The sequence below is a fragment of the Rhinoderma darwinii genome, chromosome 1 (genome assembly GCF_050947455.1).
Source record: "Rhinoderma darwinii isolate aRhiDar2 chromosome 1, aRhiDar2.hap1, whole genome shotgun sequence".
Classification (NCBI taxonomy): Eukaryota; Metazoa; Chordata; class Amphibia; order Anura; family Rhinodermatidae; genus Rhinoderma; species Rhinoderma darwinii.
This window is the reverse complement of record NC_134687.1, coordinates 479,803,307-479,823,057: the sequence shown is the minus strand read 5'-3', so window position 1 is coordinate 479,823,057 and position 19,751 is coordinate 479,803,307. Positions and strand designations below refer to the sequence as shown.

At 45.6% G+C, this 19,751-nt stretch overlaps 1 protein-coding gene across 1 annotated transcript in view; it reads right to left on the bottom strand.

The window, feature by feature from the left end:
• Positions 1–573: 573 nt before the first annotated feature.
• Positions 574–19,751, bottom strand: part of HPD (4-hydroxyphenylpyruvate dioxygenase) — a 40,732-nt gene continuing 21,554 nt past the window's right edge. The window contains exons 9-16 of the mRNA XM_075828904.1: positions 16,962–17,051; positions 5,080–5,183; positions 4,641–4,718; positions 4,322–4,484; positions 3,907–3,978; positions 3,695–3,817; positions 3,506–3,622; positions 574–973 (exon numbers count right to left, since the gene is read on the bottom strand). Of these exons, the coding sequence (XP_075685019.1) occupies positions 863–973; positions 3,506–3,622; positions 3,695–3,817; positions 3,907–3,978; positions 4,322–4,484; positions 4,641–4,718; positions 5,080–5,183; positions 16,962–17,051 (858 nt within the window). The 3' untranslated portion in view covers positions 574–862. The remainder of the gene's footprint in view (positions 974–3,505; positions 3,623–3,694; positions 3,818–3,906; positions 3,979–4,321; positions 4,485–4,640; positions 4,719–5,079; positions 5,184–16,961; positions 17,052–19,751) is intronic.

Genomic DNA, 19,751 nt, shown 5'->3' with positions numbered 1-19,751 from the left:
GTCCGTAGTGGCTGAAATTACGGGGATGTTTTCAGGAGGAAACATCCCCGTAATTTCAGCCGTAACGGCATGTGCAGGCGCTTGAACGCCGCGTCCATTACGGACGTAATTGGCGCTGCTATTCATTGGAGTCAATGAATAACGGCTCCAATTACGCCCAATTAATTATTCTTATACCTGTATAAAAGCAGTAGGTTTTTCACCGCCACAAAACTGATTAGTAACGACATCCTTATAGTTTACATATAGGGAAACATTTACAATATGATATCTATGGCATGCAATGCCGATACAAATTCTTAGTAAGGTCAGTTGTTCAATAGATTGTGTGTAAATAACAGTCTGGATCGGCCACTGCAAAATTTAAAGTGTAGCTAAACGTTCAACAAACTTCTGACATTTCATAGTGACATGTCAGAAGTTTTGATAGGTGGGGGTCCGAACACCGAGACCCCCACCAATCGCTAAAACGAAGCAGCTGAAGTGCTCGTGTGAGCGCTCATCCGCTTCGTGTCTGTTCGGCTTTTTCCGGAAATCAATGTATCGGATGACGGACTCAATAGAAAGTCTATGAGTCCATACTCCAATACATCGGATTTCCGGAAAAAGCCGAACAGAAACGAAGCGGCTGAGTGCTAACGAGCGTTTTAGCGATTGGTGGGGGTCTCGGTGCTCAGACCCCCAACAATCAACTTCTGACATGTCACTATGACATGTCAGAAGTCTGTTGAACGTTTAGCTACACTTTAAAATGCTGTAAAACTGATGTCACACAAAGTTTAATAAAGGTTGTTTTTTTTTTTCCATAATCTATTAGCATCAGGATTTTGTGAAGCCATGCACGTGTCTAATCTGCGTAAACCTAAAGATTTTCCATTTTCCCATTTGGAGTTAGGACAGTGAGGTTTCCTCGTGCTGCCTGATCTTGTTCAATAGCTTCAAACAGTGACTTGAAATTTCCAGCACCAAATCCCTAAAATATAAATCAATTGTTATAAACTGTACATTATTATATCGTCATGAAGCTCTGCTCACACTTTGGCTGGGTTGCATTCCATCTGAGTTCTGGTGTTTTTGATGGCAAAAACAGCGTAGTCTGCAGCGCTATTTTTGCTTCTAAAAACATCATACCTGTTATGATTGTACAGGGTGGGCCATTTATATGGATACACCTAAATAAAATGGGAATGGTTGGTGATATTAACTTCCTGTTTGTGGCACATTAGTATATGGGAGGGGGGAAACTTTTCAAGCTGGGTGTTGACCATTTTGAAGTCGGCCATTTTGTATCCAACTTTAGTTTTTTCAATGGGAAGAGGGTCATGTGACACACCAAACTTCTCGAGAATTTCACAAGAAAAACAATGGTGTGCTTGGTTTTAACGTTACTTTATTCTTTCATGAGTTATTTACAAGTTTCTTACCACTTATAAAATGTGTTCAAAGTGCTGCCCATTGTGTTGGATTGTCAATGCAACCCTCTTCTCCCACTCTTCACACACTGATAGCAACACCGCAGAAGAAATGCCTCCAGATCTGACCCCCTTAGACTTATCTTTGGGGTCATCTGAAGGCAATTGTCTATGCTGTGAAGATACGAGATGTGAAGCAACTGAAACTACGGATACTGGAAGCCTGTGCTAGCATTTCTTCTGCGGTGTTGCTATCAGTGTGTGAAGAGTGGGAGAAGAGGGTTGCATTGACAATCCAACATAATGGGCAGCACTTTGAACACATTTTATAAGTGGTCAGAAACTTGTAAATAACTCATGAAAGAATAAAGTAACGTTAAAACCAAGCACACCATTGTTTTTCTTGTGAAATTCTCGAGAAGTTTGATGTGACCCTCTTCCCATTGAAAAAACTAAAGTTGGATACAAAATGGCCGACTTCAAAATGTCCGCCATGGTCAACACCCAGCTTGAAAAGTTTCCCCCCTCCCATATACTAATGTGCCACAAACAGGAAGTTAATATCACCAACCATTCCCATTTTATTTAGGTGTATCCATATAAATGGCACACCCTGTACTATAAACAGAAAGTAACATTTATGCATTGTAATCATACTTGAGTGTTATCAATAGAATATCAGCATATACATTTATCAGATGCATCAGTATGCATGTTTTTCCCGTGTTTGCGTGGATTTCTATGTCTGACCAAGTTTCTTGGAACCAACAGAGAAAATTATTCTGAGAGCCGACACTCCATGTCTACTTTTAATCTCATTGTAAACTCTGGTGTTAATTGCACATGCAGTGCGCCAGTCCGGCCCTGATGGATTTGCTCCATGTACTCTAAGGATAGGAGTATAGGTTATAGTGTGTGTGGGGGTGTGGGTATTTGTCCCTGCATACCTCCCAACTGTCCTGTGTCTAGCAAGACCGTCCCTAAATCCGGGTAGTTTCCTGCCAACTCGAGCTGTGAGTGGGGATGTCCTACTCTGTGCCACAATGGTGTCATTATACTGTGTGTGGGGAGGCATTATACTGTGCGTGGCCACTATGGGGCATTATACTATGTGGGGGGCACTACACTGTGTTGGTAGCACTATAGGGCATTATACTGTGTGTAGGGACACTAGGGGGACATTATACTGTGTGGGGGCACACTGAGGGTATGATACTGTGTGGGAAGGCATTCTACTGTGTGTAAGAGCACTATGGGGCTATTATATTGTATGGGGGCATGATACTGTGTGTGGGGGCACTATGGGGGTATTGTGTGGGCATTATGGGAGCCATGATAATGTGTGGGAAGGCATTATGGGGGCATTCTACTGTGTGGGGGCACTATAGGGGTATTATATTGTGTGTGGGCATTATGGGGTCCATTATACTGTATGGGAAGGCATTATGGGGGCATGATACTGTGTGTGGGGGCACTATGGGGGTATTTTGTGTGGGCATTATGGGGGTCATGATACTGTGTGAGAAGGCATTATAGGGATATTATATTGTGTGTGGGCACTATGGGGGCCATGATACTGTGTGGGGAGGCATTATGGGGGCATGATACTGTGGGGGGCCCTATGGGGGCATTATATTGTGGGGAAGCACTCTGGGGGCATTATACTATGTGGGCTGAATTGGGTATGTATGAGCAGGGGTTGGGTTAGAGGTGTGGCTTAAATTTAAAAAATATATATATATATGCCTCAAGACTTTATGCAGGTGTTGTCCCTTTTCACAATTCTTGAAAGTTGGGAGGTATGGTCTCTAAGATAGTGAAAGAGGCACAAAAGATATGGAATGCTGTGACTGTATTTTCTATACACATGGTAGAATGTGTTTCCCAACTGGACAACCCCTTTCATTAGCATCTAGGGCTGGATGAAAGAAGTTACGGACAGCCAAGCGTTTCCCCTGCCAATGGGTGACCATGTAATACATAGCTGCACGATTACCCTAGAGTAGAAACTGGTCTTAAGCTGGACATACACATTAGATGTATGTCGGCCCTATTTCTATACTTAATTTTATTGAACTTCCATCCATACCTACCTGATGATTATGGCGTTGAATGACTTCCAGAAACAAGGTTGGCCTGTCTTGGACTGGTTTAGTAAAAATCTGCAGCAAATAGCCTTTTTCATCATAATCCACCAGGATCTTCAGTTCCTAAAAACAGAAAATGTATGTTAATAAAAATAAGTATGCTGTGCATTTCATCAAAATCAAATGTTTACCAACCTCCAGCTTGTCAAGGTTTTCTTTTACTTGTATTTTTGCAGTTTGCAAATTTTCCCTCAGAGTCTTATAATAAGCGGGTGGAACAGACATAAATTCCATGCCCCTTTCTTTTAGGTTGGTGATCTACAAGAAATATTTTTTTATTTTTATGAAACAGCCTTATTTTTGTAACCAAACTGAATGTTTGTGAATATGAGATATCTGACGCTTACCGCACATATGATATCTGAAGAGTTTAGCGCAATGTGCTGAACTCCAGGGCCACCGTAATATTCAACATATTCCTATAAAAAATTATGGAGGCTTTAAACAATATTTCTCCATATTTAAAAGGGTTAGGCTTTAATACTATTTTAATATTCGGCATATGGCTATGATAATAAAAATAAATTTTACTTTCTAATTTATTTGCATTAAAAATTCTTCTGATTTAAGTTCTCCCAAGACTGACTGCAGCCGCAATTCAGCCCCTGCATTGCCTCCCCCTCCTCTCCCCGTTTATTATACAGAGCACAGATTGTATATCTCCAACCATTTATTTGAGTACCATTAATGCTGTATTCTCACTGGAAACCTGCATATGTCATTGTATAGTTTTCAATATGTTCAGAAACTTGGACTTTGTACCTGGATCTGAGATTTCCTATGTCCATCAGCTGGTTCATTTATGGGCATCTTGATGGTCTCGTCATAGTTGGCGACTACAATAGAACGGAGTGCACTGAACTCTGTGTGAAGTTGTTTGTCATCTACAGACCAAAAGCGGTGAAATAAGAGCGTTTTCTGGTACCTACAGGGATGTTAAGGAACTGTGAGTGAAGAAAGTGGTCCATATGTTTTTGGGGGTAGGTGAAATTTAGAAGACTTAAATTAAGAGAGTAAAGAGTTTGTACAACCAATAAAAACAATGTGAATTCATGATAAGCGTATTGTCAGATATATTTACCAGTCCGCAATTGAGACCATTTCATTATCCGGTTGATTTGCCACCACATGGTCAATGAAATTTAGTTTGCAGATAGGCCTGTGATGTCAACGAAATACAAAAATATCAGCTGAACTTTTTAAAGTAGTCATAGGTCTGCTAAAAATAACTTAAAAAATGTATCCACATAGATTGCTATTGCTTTAGAAGACTTTAGGAACAATCTCTTGATAATTCTCAAGTGCACAAAATAATATACAACCATGTGATTGAGAAATGTAATGCTTTACAAGCAAGTGATAATTCATAAGTAATTTCTGTATACACTTACTGTCCCCTGGTCATACGCAACAGCATGATCACTTTATGGGTATACGTTTGCTGCTTTGTATATAACCCACAAATAATCTCACTTGATTACCTGTATTCCATAAATCTTACTGGAAAGGTAACAACTTACAACTTTGGGAGCAGCGGATCCTTAAATAACGGTGGCTGAAACCCAGGTAGGAAGACGCCATTGTAATCCAGCTTCTCCACCAGTGTATGCGTTGTATCTCCATACTGGATGCAGAGAGAGAACATGTCATTTTAGGAAAGACCATTGCTTCTGTTGGATTTACGATAACTATTCAGGCGACACCTCAATACGATTATTAAATGTAACATGGGGATTACACAGGGATGTAATTCAAGTTATCAACCCCTTAGTGACCAGCCTATTCTAGGCTTTAATGACCAAGCTATTTTTTAAGTTTTCCCATCGTAGCAATTGGATAGCTATACATCTTTTTATTTCGCCGTCAACATAGTTGTATTTTGTAGACTTGTTTTTTGAGAGATGAGTTGTATTTTTCAATGTCACAATTTTGGGGTACATATAACTTTTTTTTGTGGGGGTAAAAAAAAAAAGAAGCTATTTCACTATCCGTTTTAAATTTATGCCATTCACATGCGGTGTAAATAAAATGTTACTTTTAGGCCCCATGCACACGACCGTATTTTTGTCCACCCGTAAATACTGGCGTAAATACGGGTCCTTGGTCACACGTATTCGACCCGTATTGCACCAGTATTTACGGGCACGTTTTCTCTGCAAAATTACACTGCAGTAATCGGCAGCCCTTCTCCCTATCAGTGCAGGATAGAGAGAAGGGACAGCCCTTTCCGTAATAAAAGTAAAAGAAATTCATACTTACCCGGCCGTTGCCTTGGTGACGCGTCCCTATCTTGACATCCAGTCCGACCTCCCTGGATGACGCGCAGTCCATGTGACCGCTGCAGCCAGTGATTGGCCTGTGATTGGCTGCAGCGGTCATATGGGCTGTAACGTCATCCCAGGAGGCCGGACTGGAGGAAGAAGCAGGGAGTTCTGGGTAGGTATGAACGTCTTTTTTTTTTTTTTTTACAGCTTTATCTATATTGTGATCGGCAGTCACTGTCCCTGGTGCTGAAAGAGTTACTGCCGATCGTTTAACTCTTTCAGCACCCTGGACAGGAACTATACACTGACGTTGCCGTAATTACGGTCTGAAATAGGACATGTTCTAGATTTTTCAACGGCACGGGCACCTTCCCGTAAGCATACGGGGAGGTACCCATGGCCAATAGAAGTCTATGGGCCCGTAATTACGGGCCGTAATTACGGCCCGTGATTACGGGCGTTTTTACAGTCGTGTGCATGGGGCCTTATTCTGTGAGTTAGTACGATTACAGCGATACCAAATGTGTATTTTTTGGGGGGGGGGAATTAAAAAAAAATCTTAATTCTGCTGTTGGTTTTTTACGTTTTTTATGCCTTCACCTTGCAGTTATAATAACATGTTAACTTTATTGTTTGGGTCATTACGATGGTGGCAATACCATATGTGTTAATTTTTTATTTTTTTTTTACACATTTACAAAAGACCACCACTATTTATGGGAAAAATATTTTGTGGGTTGTTTTTGCTGTTCACCTTTTTAATATTTATTTGAAATTAATTTTGTTAATCGAACTGGAGAACTTCACTATGCGAACTTCCGATCGATTATGTAATGCTTTGGTATACCAAAGCATTATTGCCAGCCAGAGTAAAACTGACAAGCAATCTTAGGCCATGGCTTGATAGGCATATAGCCATAGCAGACTTGGGGTTCTTTATTAGGCCTCCGGCTGCCATGGCAAAACATCAGCGGTCCTCGAACCGCCGATGGGTGACAGGGGAAGCCCCCTTCCTCTGAAAGCATGTAGATGGCACTGTGGCTATTGACCACAGCATCTAAGAGGTTAAACGGCCGGGGTCGAAGGGAACTCCGATCCCGACCGCTAGAGCAGGAGCCCAGCTGTCGTCAGACAGCCGAGCACTCGCTCCTTCGACAAGCCAGCCATGAAAAGGTGGCGGTCCAGGCTAGTCCTGTTAGTGACCAAGCGGGAAAAAGGCATAGTGGTCTCCACTAACTGGTTAATCAATGGCCTCCTACCTAAGGCCTTATTCACACAAGCGTATTTCACGTAAGTGTTACGCACTTCAAAACAACGGATGTCACACAGACCTATGCAATTCAATGGGGCCATTCAGACATTGTGTTTTTTATGGCAAGCCGCCATTATTTACAGAGCGCCAGCTTCGTGAAAACAGTCCCCAGTACGGCTCAGTGCCCGATGAAGGTCTAACGACCGAAACGTTGCACACATAGCCACTGGCATCACGATAAATTTTTTTTAAAAAAACAAAATAAAATTCACTTTACCTTTCTATAAGTGTGCCGAATACAATTCTTTCCATTCCTTCAACTGGGTTGGGACCCTATTCTGAGCATCTGAGAAAAACTAGTGCTATCTGAATATCTCCACTGCAGCATGTAATAGGCAGGGCTGCACAAACCCTGGGGCACTTTAATGTTTAATTTTTTCCTACCCTCCTCCGTTATTTAGATATCGGTGCCATTATATTTGGCGCCTGATGTTTAAATAACCCCCTGAACTGTCAATGGGGTGTGTAATGGCAAGGGGGCGTGTAACATCGCTGTGACACTGTCCAATCAGCTACGGACAGTGCCACTGCAAGAGCTCACAGTCTCGCGAGATCACACAGTCTTGTACTTGTCTGCCGAGAGCTGAAGAGTGAGTGAGATCACATTCTCTCCAGCTCTTGCTGTGGCACTGTCCATAGCTGATTGGACAGTGTCACAGCGATGTTACACTCCCCCTTGCCATTACACGCCACATTGACAGTTCAGGGGGTTATTTAAATATCGGGCGCCAAATATAACGGCACCGATATCTAAATAACGGTGGAGGATAGGAAAAAAATGTTAAGTGCGCCAGGGTTTGTGCAGCCCTGCCCATTACATTATGCACTCAGCTGCACATACAGCCCCCCTTGTAGAGAACGCCATACAGCCCCCCTGTAGGGAACGCCATACAGCCCACCCCTGCAGGGAACGCCATACAGCCCACCCCTGCAGGGAACGCCATACAGCCCACCCCTGCAGGGAACGCCATACAGCCCACCCCTGCAAGGAACGCCATACAGCCCACCCCTGCAGGGAACGCCATACAGCCCACCCCTGCAGGGAACGCCATACTGCCCACCCCTGCAGGGAACGCCATACTGCCCACCCCTGCAGGGAACGCCATACAGCCCACCCCTGCAGGGAACGCCATACAGCCCACCCCTGCAGGGAATGCCATACAGCCCACCCCTGCAGGGAACGCCATACAGCCCCCCCCTGCAGGGAAAGCCATACAGCCCCCCCTGTAGGGAACGCCATACAGCCCCCCCCCTGTAGGGAACGCCATACAGCGTCCCCTCTCGATAAGGAGAACGGGGGACTGAAAGGCGTCTTCCGGCGTCTGCGCAGCTCACTAAAAATGAAAGGAGCGCTGGTCACGCATGCGCACAAGTGCGACCGGCGCTCCATTCATTTCTACAGAGCTGCCGACACAGACCCCGGAAGTCCGAGGTTTGTGATGTAGAACTTCAGGGGACTTTCAGTCCCCTGTTCTCCCTATCAATGCTAGCGATCACACATGTATCCCCTATCCTGTGGATAGGGGATACATGTCTATTGTTTAATGGCAGAGCGGGGAGATACCTTCCTGCTCTGCCGTAGTGTTCAGTGGCGTCGCGCTGTAGCAGCCATAGCGGCTGCTAGCGGAGCCTCCGGCCATGGTGGGGGCCCGTGCCGGCGGGCGACACGGGCCCCCTCATGCCGCGGGCCCCGTAGCAGCTGCTACGGCGGTAGTTACGCCACTGGTAAATCCACTGACAGGTGAAGTGAATTACATGTATTATCTTGTTACAGTGGCACCTGGCTGGGGTGGGATATATTAGGCAGGAAGTGAGGTTAGTTCTTGAAGTTTGATATGTTGGAAGCAGTAATAATGGGCAAGTGTAAGGATCTGAGCGACTGTGGCAAGAGTCATATTGTGATGGCTAGACAAAGCCTGCATTAGAGCATCTCTAAAATGGCAGGTTTTGTGGGGTGTACTGGGTATTCAGTGGTTAGCACCTACCAAAAGTGGTCTAAGGAAGGACAACCAGTGAACTGGCAACAGGGTCATAGGCACCCGAGGCTCATTGATGAGGGCGGGAGCGAAAGCAAGCTCGTCTGGTTTGATCCCATAGAAGAGCTACTGTAGTACAAATAGCCGAAAAAGTTACTGCTGGCTATGATAGGAAGGGGTCAGAACACACAATGTATCGCAGAGTGCTATATATGAGGCTGCGTAGCCTCTGACTAGTCAGCGTGCCCACCTAGCCACCACCGAAAGCACATAAGCATCAGAACTGAACAATGGAGCAGTAGACAAATAAGGTGTCCTTGTGTGGCGATGAATCTTGATTTTATTTACATCATGTGGACCGGCAGATGCATCGCTTACCTGGGAAAGTGATGGCAATAGGATGCACTATGGGAAGAAGTCAAGCCAACGGAGGCATTGTGATGAACTGGGAAGTGTTCTAATGGAAAACCTTGGGTCCCGGCATTTAAGTGGATTTTACTTTGACACGTAACACCTACCTAAACACTGTTGTAGACCAAGTACAACCCTTCATGACAACAGTATTCCCTAATGGCAGTGGCCTCTTTCAGCAGGTAATGCACCCTGTCATACTGCAACAAAATGACCCCAAATTGCCCAGATCTAAATCCAATCAAGCATTTGTGGGATGTACTGGAAAAACAAGTCTGATCCATGGAGGCCTCACCTCGTAACTGTAACATCCATGGACGCGGACCGTCCGGTTTACTCACCCCCTGACGGCCGCAGCCATGGTCCTGTGGGCGCTGGCCCGCATCTCCTCAGGAGACGCCAGCGCTCACTTCCGCTTCGCTCTGCTGTGTTTCCCGTAGGGTGCGCGCGCGCACGCTTGTGCCCGGTCTTAAAGGGCCAGCGCGCCCACCTGAATCTGTTAATTAATTAGCCCATGATCCTGGACTACAAGAAGGGCTCTGGCCCTTTCTGCCTTGCCTGAGCTTTGTTGTCGTTACCTATGTTCGCCTATGCAAATGGTCCCTTAAAGAGGCTCTGTCACCAGATTCTCAAATCCCTATCTCCTATTGCATGTGATCGGCGCTGCAATGTAGATAACAGTAAAGTTTTTTAAAACTTTCATTTTTGGCCAAGTTATGAGCAATTTTATATATATATATATATATATATATATATATATATATATATATGCAAATGAGCTTTGAAATGGACAACTGGGCGTGTTTTTTTTTTCGTATGTCCAACTGGGCGTGTATTGTGTTTTTAACTGGGCATGTATTGTGTTTGTATTGTGTTTACTTGTTTCACTAACTGGGCGTTGTGAATAGAAGTGTATGATGCTGACGAATCAGTGACCAATCAGCATCATGCACTCCTCTCCATTCATTTACACAGCACATAGTGTTCTTACTATAGAACGATGTGCAGCCACATACACAAGTGTCCTGATAATGAATACACATGACCTTCAGCCTGGACGTCATGTGTATTCAGAATCCTGACTCTTCTGAATCTTTTCTGTGAGATTCCAGCAAGCCACGCGTAATCTCGCGAGATTACAAGGTAAACGAGATTTAATTTCCCTTGCTGGAATCTCACAGAAAAGATTCAGAAGTGTCAGGATTCTGAATACACATGACGTCCAGGCTGGAGGTCATGTGTATTCATTATCAGGACACTTGTGTATGTGGCTGCACATCGTTCTATAGTAAGAACACTATGTGCTGTGTAAATGAATGGAGAGGAGTGCATGATGCTGATTGGTCACTGATTCATCCGCATCATACACTTCTATTCACAATGCCCAGTTAGTGAAACAAGTAAACACGCCCAGTTAAAAACACAATACACGCCCAGTTGGACATACGAAAAAAAAACACGCCCAGTTGTCCATTTAAAACCTCATTTGCATATATATATATATATATATATATATATATATATATAAAATAGCTCATAACTTGGCCAAAAATGAACGTTTTTAAAAAACACACACATTGCTTTTATCTACATTGCAGCGCCGATCACATGCAATAGGAGATAGGGATTTGAGAATCCGGTGACAGAGCCTCTTTAAGTGTCTTCCAGTTCCCAGTGTTCCCGTTCCTGCTTCCTGTAACCTGTATCCCGTGTTATCCTGGTCCAAGTGGCGTATAGTATTGGAGTCGTGCTGCGCTGAGTCCAAGCCTGCTCCGCTACACCAAGCCTGGTGCCTGCCTGCTGCCAAAGTCCCATCTGAGCCTGTCCATCTACTGTCTGAAAGTTACCACAGGTACACCTATTGAACTATAGACTTTGTCCTGTGTCCTGTTGGCCAGCTGCCATACCATCAAGGCGGTACGGCCCAGTGGGTCCACGTACCGAACGTGATAGTAAGCTCAGGCCATGGACCCCGCTGGTCCCCCTAAGACTATGTCGTTGTCTCAAGCGATGCAGGCAGACCTACGAGATCTGCGTTCACGACAAGACCAACTCCTACTGGCAGTGAATTCCATTGCACAGCGGCTAGACGCACAAGATGCAGCCGCCTCAGCTCCTGTTCCGACTGTTCCTCCTGCAACACCTCCTGTCAGCACCAGTGTTGATCCCCGATTCTCGCTACCACTAGCATCTCGTTATAACAGAGACACGTGTACCTGCAGAGGGTTTCTCAATCAGTGCCAGATCAACTTCTCACTACATGCCAGAGCGTTTCCGTCTGATGGCGCCAAGATTGCCTTTATTGTTTCTCTCCTCACTGGCAGGGCCCCAGCGTGGGCGAATCCGATCTGGGAACGACAGGGACCAGAGACCCGTGACTTCCAGGGATTCCTCCGGACATTTGGTACCGTGTTTGAGGAGCCCGGACGAGTGTCGTTGGCAGCGGCCTTCTTGTTGAACCTGCGCCAGGGGGACACCTGCGTGGGCGAGTACGCCATTCAATTCTGCACCCTGGCAGGAGAGCTGTCCTGGAACGATGAGTCTCTAGTGGCTACATTCTGGCAGGGACTGTCGTCCGAGATCAAGGACGAATTGGCTGCTTGTGATCTGCCATCCACCCTGGACGCTCTTATTTTGCTTGCCACCTGGGTTGATATGAGGCTCCGGGAACGAACCCAGGAGATTCGTCGGAAGAGAAGGCTCCTGAGGCCGGCACACACTTTCCAGCATCTTCCGTCACCCTCACCAGATGTCCCACCTAAAGAGCCTATGCAAGTAAACCGGCTTAAATTATCCATACAGGAGAAACAACGCAGACACACTTTGAGACTTTGTCTTTATTGAGGCCTCGGAGGCCATTGGTTGGGGAGACAACCCTAGGCGACACTGCGCTGGATAGAGACTTTTCCTCGAGACTCTACATCCCCGTGACTATTATGTCTGGCGAGAAGAACCACCGGGTCTCTGCCTACCTTGACTCAGGGTTGGCAGCCAGTTTTATCCACAAGGCTCTCCTCCAGTTGCCTACGACCTCCCTGGAGAGGCCATTGATCGTCGCCTTGGTGAATGGACGACCTCTGCCAGACCCGATTATCGCTGTGACCAAACCGCTGAGGCTCTAGTTAGGAGCTCTTCATACCGAACTCATCTAGTTTCTTGTTCTACCCAAGGCCGTCGATCCTGTACTACTGGGCCTGCTCTGGCTCTGACTACATGCCCCAGTTCTGGACTGGAATTCCATAGATGTTCTCCAGTGGGGTCCCAAGTGCCTTGACCGCTGGCTGGGGCAGATCCATCCGGTCCCGCCTCCTCATCTTCAGTCCTTGATGGGATTCTCATTATGCCATGTTTTCGGATGTCTTCAGCAAGAAAGAGGCGGAGTAGCTGCCTCCACACCGGGCGAATAACTGTCCTATCAAGCCGATTCCTGATGCCTCTCTTCCCCGTGGTAGGGTATACCCTCTCTCCTTGCCAGAGACTCAGTCCATGTCTGCCTACATTAAGGAGAATCTGGAGAGAGTTTTCATATGGAAGTCCTCCTCCCCAGCAGGAGCCGGGTTCTTCTTTGTCAAGAGAGGACGGTTCTCTGCGACCCTGTATCGACTACCGGGGTCTCAATCAGATCACGGTCAAGAATAGATATCCGCTGCCATTGATTTCTGAACTTTTTGATCGCATACGTGGAGCTAAAAAAATTCCAAACTAGATCTGCATGGGGCTTACAGCCTAATTCGGATTCGCAGAGGTGACGAGTGGAGGACGGCATTCAACACCCGAGACGGGCACTATGAATATCTGGTGATGCCCTTCGGCCTATGTAACGCCCCCGCAGTCTTCCAAGAATTTCTCAATGACATCTTCCAGGATCTCCTCTATGTTTGTGTTGTGGTCTATCTTGATGATATCTTAATTTTCTCTCCAGATTCGTTGACTCATCATGAGACATGTCCGCCAAGTTCTGCTGCGATTGAGGGAGAATCGCCCCTTATGCCAAATTGGAGAAGTGCATGTTTCAGAGGAGCTCTCTACCCTTCTTAGGCTACATAGTCTCGGACCAGAATCTTAAAATGGATCTGGAGAAAGTGAAGGCCGTATTGGAATGGCCTCAAAGCTTAAGGTCCATACAGCGGTTTCTGGGATTCGCCAATTTTTACCGACAGTTCATCCCAGACTTCTCTTCACTGACATCTCTCATCTCTACTCTCACCAAAAAGGGCATGAACGCCAAGGTGTGGACTCCAGAGGCGGAAACAGCATTTAATAGCCTAAAAAATGCCTTCACGTCAGCCTCTACCCTCCATCATCCTGATGTATCTAGACAGTTTTCGTTGAAGGTGGACGCCTCCTCTGTCAGTGCTGGTGCACTACTGTTCCAAAGAGGTCCCAAGGGCAAGGCAAAGATATGTGCCTATTACTCTAGACTCTTCTCTTCCACGGAACACAACTACTCGATTGGGGATCGGGAGTTACTGGCCATCAAATTGGCCCTGGAGGAGTGGAGACCTCTACTAGAGGGCGCAGTTCATCCCATCCTGATTTTCACGGACCACAAGAATCTCACCTATCTGCAAACGGCCCAACGGCTGAACCCTCGTCAGGCCAGGTGGTCGCTGTTCTTTGCTAGGTTCCAGTTTGAGCTCCATTATCGCCCGGCCGACAAGAATGTGAGGGCCGATGCCTTGTCCAGGTCATTCGAGACAGAGGACACCATGGAATCTCCACAAAATATTATTAATCCATCTTGTATTGTCTCTGTTAACCCCCTGCAAGTTAGGGACATTCCTCCGGGGAGTACCTTTGTGCGCCTGGCTGACAGAGGGAGAATCCTGCGCTTGTGACACTGCTCTAGACTGGCATGTCACGCGGGTACCTGTAAGACTCGAAACCTGATTGCCCGTCATTTCTGGTGGCCCACGCTGCCCAAAGACATCATGGACTTTGTTTCTTCCTGCTCGGTGTGTGCAGCTAACAAGGTCACTCACTCCAAACCTGCTGGCTTGCTCCAACCGCTGCCTGTGCCTGTTTCTCCCTGGCAGCATATAGCAATGGACTTTGTTATGGGTCTGCCCCCCTCCGCGGGATGCAGTACTGTCTGGGTGGTGGTTGACTGATTTTCGAAGATGGCCCACTTCGTTCCGCTGACCGGCCTTCCTTTTGCTCCTCGACTGGCCAACCACTTCATCCAACACATCTTCCGCCGAGACGGCTTACCGCAGCATATTGTGTCTGTTCGGGAGGTGCAGTTCATCTCTAGGTTCTGGAGAGCCCTCTGTAAACTCCTCAATGTAAGTGTAAAGGGTTTGCCAGACACAGGTTCTGTGTCGACGCCCGGGGTTAATCAGCCCTCATCAGCTGCAAGGTCTGCTAGAGTGACGCGATCTGTTACCACTCAGGCTTGCAGGCTGAGGAGAGGGAGAACCTATCACAGCCTGGCCTGATGGTTCTAGCTCCCGCCCTTGGTCTATTTATACCCTCACTTGCAGCATGCTCCTTGCCTGTGATTGTCTGGTTTCCTGGCACTGCGATTCCTGCTATTCACCCGATTGACCGCTGTTACTTATTGACCCTGACTTGCCTGACTATTCCCCTGCTCTAATTTTGCTTCTACGTACTCCCCTGGTTTGATTCGGCTGGTTCACCACTGCCTGTTGCTCACGGTTTCTCCGTGGGTAACTGGCCCTACCCCCCCCTTTGCTTCTGTGTGCCCTTGTCTTGTGTTGTCTGTCTTGCACTTACTGAGCGTAGGGACCATCGCCCAGTTGTACGTCGTCACTTAGGATGGGCCGTGCAAGTAGGCAGGGACTGAGTTGTGGGTAAATTAGGGCTCACCTGTCCATCTCCCTACCCCTATTCATTTCAGTAAGATTGGACTTTTCCTCAGAGGATCAATCAGATCATGGAGAACTACCTACGCCACTTCAAATCCAAGCAGCATGATGACTGGGTGCAGCTTCTTCCGTGGGTCGACTTCTCGTACAATAATCATACTAGCGAGTCCACAAGAACCACACCGTTCTTCATTGTCTATGGCCAACACCCACGAATTCCTCTCCTGGTCTCCGTTATGTCCGAGGTACCAGCAGCTGATTCTGCTTTTAGGGACTTCCTGCAGATCTGGCAGCAGACTCGATCCTCCATTCTGCTGGCGGTCGACGGCATGAAATGGAAGGCAGACACAAGGAGAAGAGAACCTCCTCAATTTCTCCCAGGCACCAAGGTCTGGCTGTCCTCCAGGAATATCCTACTGAGAGTGCCATCATACAAGTTTGCTCCCAGGTTCCTCGGACCCTTCGAGATCTTGCAACAGATCAACCCTGTCTCCTACAAGCTTCGGCTGCCTCCTACCCTCAAGATCCCGAACTCCTTCCATGTCTCCCTCCTGAAGCCGGTAGTCCTGAACCGCTATACCAAGATTCCTAGCCCTGCAGTGGCTTCCAGCGGTTCTTCAGATACCTTCAAGGTTAAGGAGATCTTAGACGCCAAGAGAGCAGGAGGAAGAACTTTTTATTTGGTGGATTGGAAGGGGTTTGGTACTGAAGAGAGGTCCTTGGAGCCATAGGAGAACCTCAATGCTCCTACCCTCCTGAAGAAGTTTCTCTCCCACTCTGGCCCGAGGAGGGGGTGTAAGAGGGGGTATATTGTAACATCCATAGCCGCGGACCGTCAGGTTTACTCACCCCCTGACGGCCGCAGCCATGGTCCTGTGAGCGCTGGCCTGCATCTCCTCAGGAGACGCCAGTGCTCACTTCCGCTTCGCTCTGCTGTGTCCCGTAGGGTGCGCGCGCACGCTGGTGCCCGGTCTTAAAGGGCCAGCGCACGCACCTCAATCTGTTAATTAATTAGCCCATGATCCTGGACTATAAGAAGGGCTCTGCCCCTTTCTGCCTTGGCTGAGCTTTGTTGTCGTTACCTATGTTAATCTATGCAAATGGTTCCTTAAGAGTCCATGCCTGCTCCGATACACCAAGCCTGGTGCCTGCCTGCTGCCAAAGTCCCGTCTGAGACTGTTCAGCTACTGTCTGAAAGTTACCACATGTACACCTATTGAACTATAGACTTTGTCCTGTGTCCTGTTGGCCAGCTGCCATACCGTCAAGGCGGTACGGCCCAGTGGGTCCACGTACCCAACGTGACAGTAACTTACAGTACTTAAAGGATCTGTTGCCAACGTCGTGGTGCCAGATACCACAGGAATCCTTTAGAGGTCTTGTGGAGTCCATGCTTTCATAGGTGAAAGCTGTTTTGGAGGCACGAGGGGATGCAACATAATATTAGCCATAATATTAGCCATTTATAATAGTCTGAAACTGCAAGTAATAAAGTCTCACATTTGCATAGGATGGCATATAGTTTGTGTGCCAGGATAGGATTGCTAGATAATAAGAAATGAAATTATTAAATTAAACATATTAAATGAAAAGAAATGTAAATATTAATACCGTTTGAATTACTGCAAATTTCACTCTTCCATTTTTATCTTCTTCAATCCAGGGCTCCTTTATTATTACTGCACCTCTTTCTCTGGCTTTCTGGTCAAAGAACATTGTAAAGTATTAATCAAATTACTGTATGTCTCTGGCTAAGATAATGCTATAAATCTATCTATTAACATAAAAAAAGAACAATCCAATATTTCTTTGATTATAATATGACTGCTTTAAATAACAGAATAATGCATAAATTAATTATTTGTAACAAAGCAGCCTGAGAAAGCTGATGGCCAAATACTTGTACAGGCAACAGCTATTCGTCCCGACTTCCCCATACACAGCCCGCTACCACATACACTTTGAGACTGCGTCTCCGTGTGTTTTTTAATTGTTTCTGCAATAAAATTGGGAATATATTTCCTTTTTAAAATCAACACAGCGCTGGATTTTTCTTTCCTTTTCCTGTTCCCCATATACACTCAGCTTGGCCGAGCGTCAGTGGCGGATCATCATTAGGGCGATTCGGGCGGCCGCCCGGGGCCCAAGGCTCCCAGGGGGCGCATGGCTGCCCGAACCGCATGTACCCCCCTCATGCCCGGTGGCGTCGCTAGCACCGGAGGGGGCCCCGGTGCCAGGGCCGCACCTGTCATGAGGCGAGGTGAGCTTCTGCCCGACTCACAGCTATTAGCAGCTGTGGTCTCTGCTGCGATCTCTCCCTGTGCTGCTTTAGAAGCTCCCCCTCCAGCCCCCTTCTCTGCTGTACACATCTCTCCTCCTGCTGCTGCAGTTACTAGTCGGGACGTGAGGGAGGGGGAGGGGAGACTGTCTGCGGCACTGTGTCAGGCCATCAAAGCTGCTGCACGCCCTTCACAATTATCTACATAAAAGGTAAGTGCATGTGTTTACAATGTGTACTTTATATGTGTATAATGTGCATATTCGTTTGTCTCTAATGTGTACATGTGTGTGTTTGTATGTATATACAGTGTGTGTGTGTTTGTGTTTATGTATGTGTATAGTGTATGTATATATTGTGTATGTATGTATGTGTATATTTAGTGTCTGTGTGTATGTATATATAGTGTATGTGTGTGTGTGTGTATGTATATATAGTGTATGTGTGTATGTATATATAGCGTACGTACGTATATGTAGTGTGTGTGTGTGTGTGTGTGTGTGTGTGTATATATAACTCATATGTGTGTATGTATATATAGTGTGTATGTATATATAGTGTGTATGTGTGTATGTATATATAGTGTGTATGTATATATAGTGTGCATGTATGCATGTATATATAGTGTGTGTATGTGTGTGTGTGTGTGTGTGTGTGTGTGTGTGTATATATATATATATATATATATATATATATATATATATATATAAAAAAGCAGAGGATTGGAGCAGCACTGTGAACAAATGCCTGACTAGGCTGGTGCAAAGCTTCAAAAATAAAGGAGTGACCTCTCCTTATGTGTAAAAAAATCACATGTATCCTGAATATAAGATCTTGCCCCTATAGCAAACTGTCTAAGTACCTTGTCCAGAAATATGGAGATATTACTACAAATCGAATCTCTACCCGACACAATCGGTCGGCCAGGGGGGTCAGTCAGTGATTTGTGAATTTTAGGCAACAAATATAGTATTGGAGTAACTGGAGATTGTATAATCAAACATTTTTTTAATTTTGTATCTATTAACCCTTTGCTAAACCTATCTTCCAAGAGTGAATCTATTTTGTTTGCTATATCCCACTTGGGATCATGTGTCAATAATGTGTACGTTGCCCCATCATTTAGTTGCCTAAGAGCTTCCTTAATGTATTTTGGGGTATCCATAATCACGACCGCACCACCCTTATCAGCCGACTTGATGGTGAGGTCCTGATTCTGTATTAACCCCCTCAATGCTGACATCTCTGCATTGGTCATGTCCAGATGTGGAGGGTATAAAACCCTGATTGACACATATCACTATTGCTTGACAAAGGTCCTGCTGAGAGGACTGAAACGTAGCTATTTCTGTACATGGGTGAATAAACCACTATCTTTGCAACTACTCCTGGAGCGCTGCGTCTATTTCCTCGTGTGTGTATCCAATTCAGGACCGTGTGGATGACGGTCAAGGACGCATAGCACCGCGATACTTGAATTCTCTGAAGTGCTGCTTTTTTCTACCTACTATATATATTTTTATATATATTTATATATATATATATATATATATATATATATATATATAGCGTATGTATGTGTGTGTGTGTGTATATATATACATATAGTGTATGTATGTGTGTGTGTGTGTATGTGTATATATATATATATATATATATATATATATATATATGTGTTTATTTATATTTAGTGGTTTAGGTGGCATTAGTGTCGCAGTGTGCTGTCGCCATTCTTTTTCTGCTGTATATTTGCAGTCACAGGTGTCCTGCACCTGCATACACATTTTATATCATTTAGTTGGAATGTGCTGTTCAAATGTTTGTTGTTTATGTGATCCATATATGTGGGGTTAGTGACTGCCTCCATTTTTGTTCTTGCACTCCTCCCATTCTGCCCTGGGTGATTTTAATTAGTTCAATGCTGGATCCTACCAGCCCCAGGTATATATGTAGGCTTAGTCCCAGTTCTGGGTGTATGTGCAGCGTAGGTTCCCACCTTACAGAGGTCGCCTTGTCGTGGCAGGTGGGCAAACACTTTTTGATCAAAATGTGCACTAAGAACCTCCCTATTATAAGTAGATTTAGCTTTAGTGCATATTTATTTATATTTAGTGGTTTAGGTG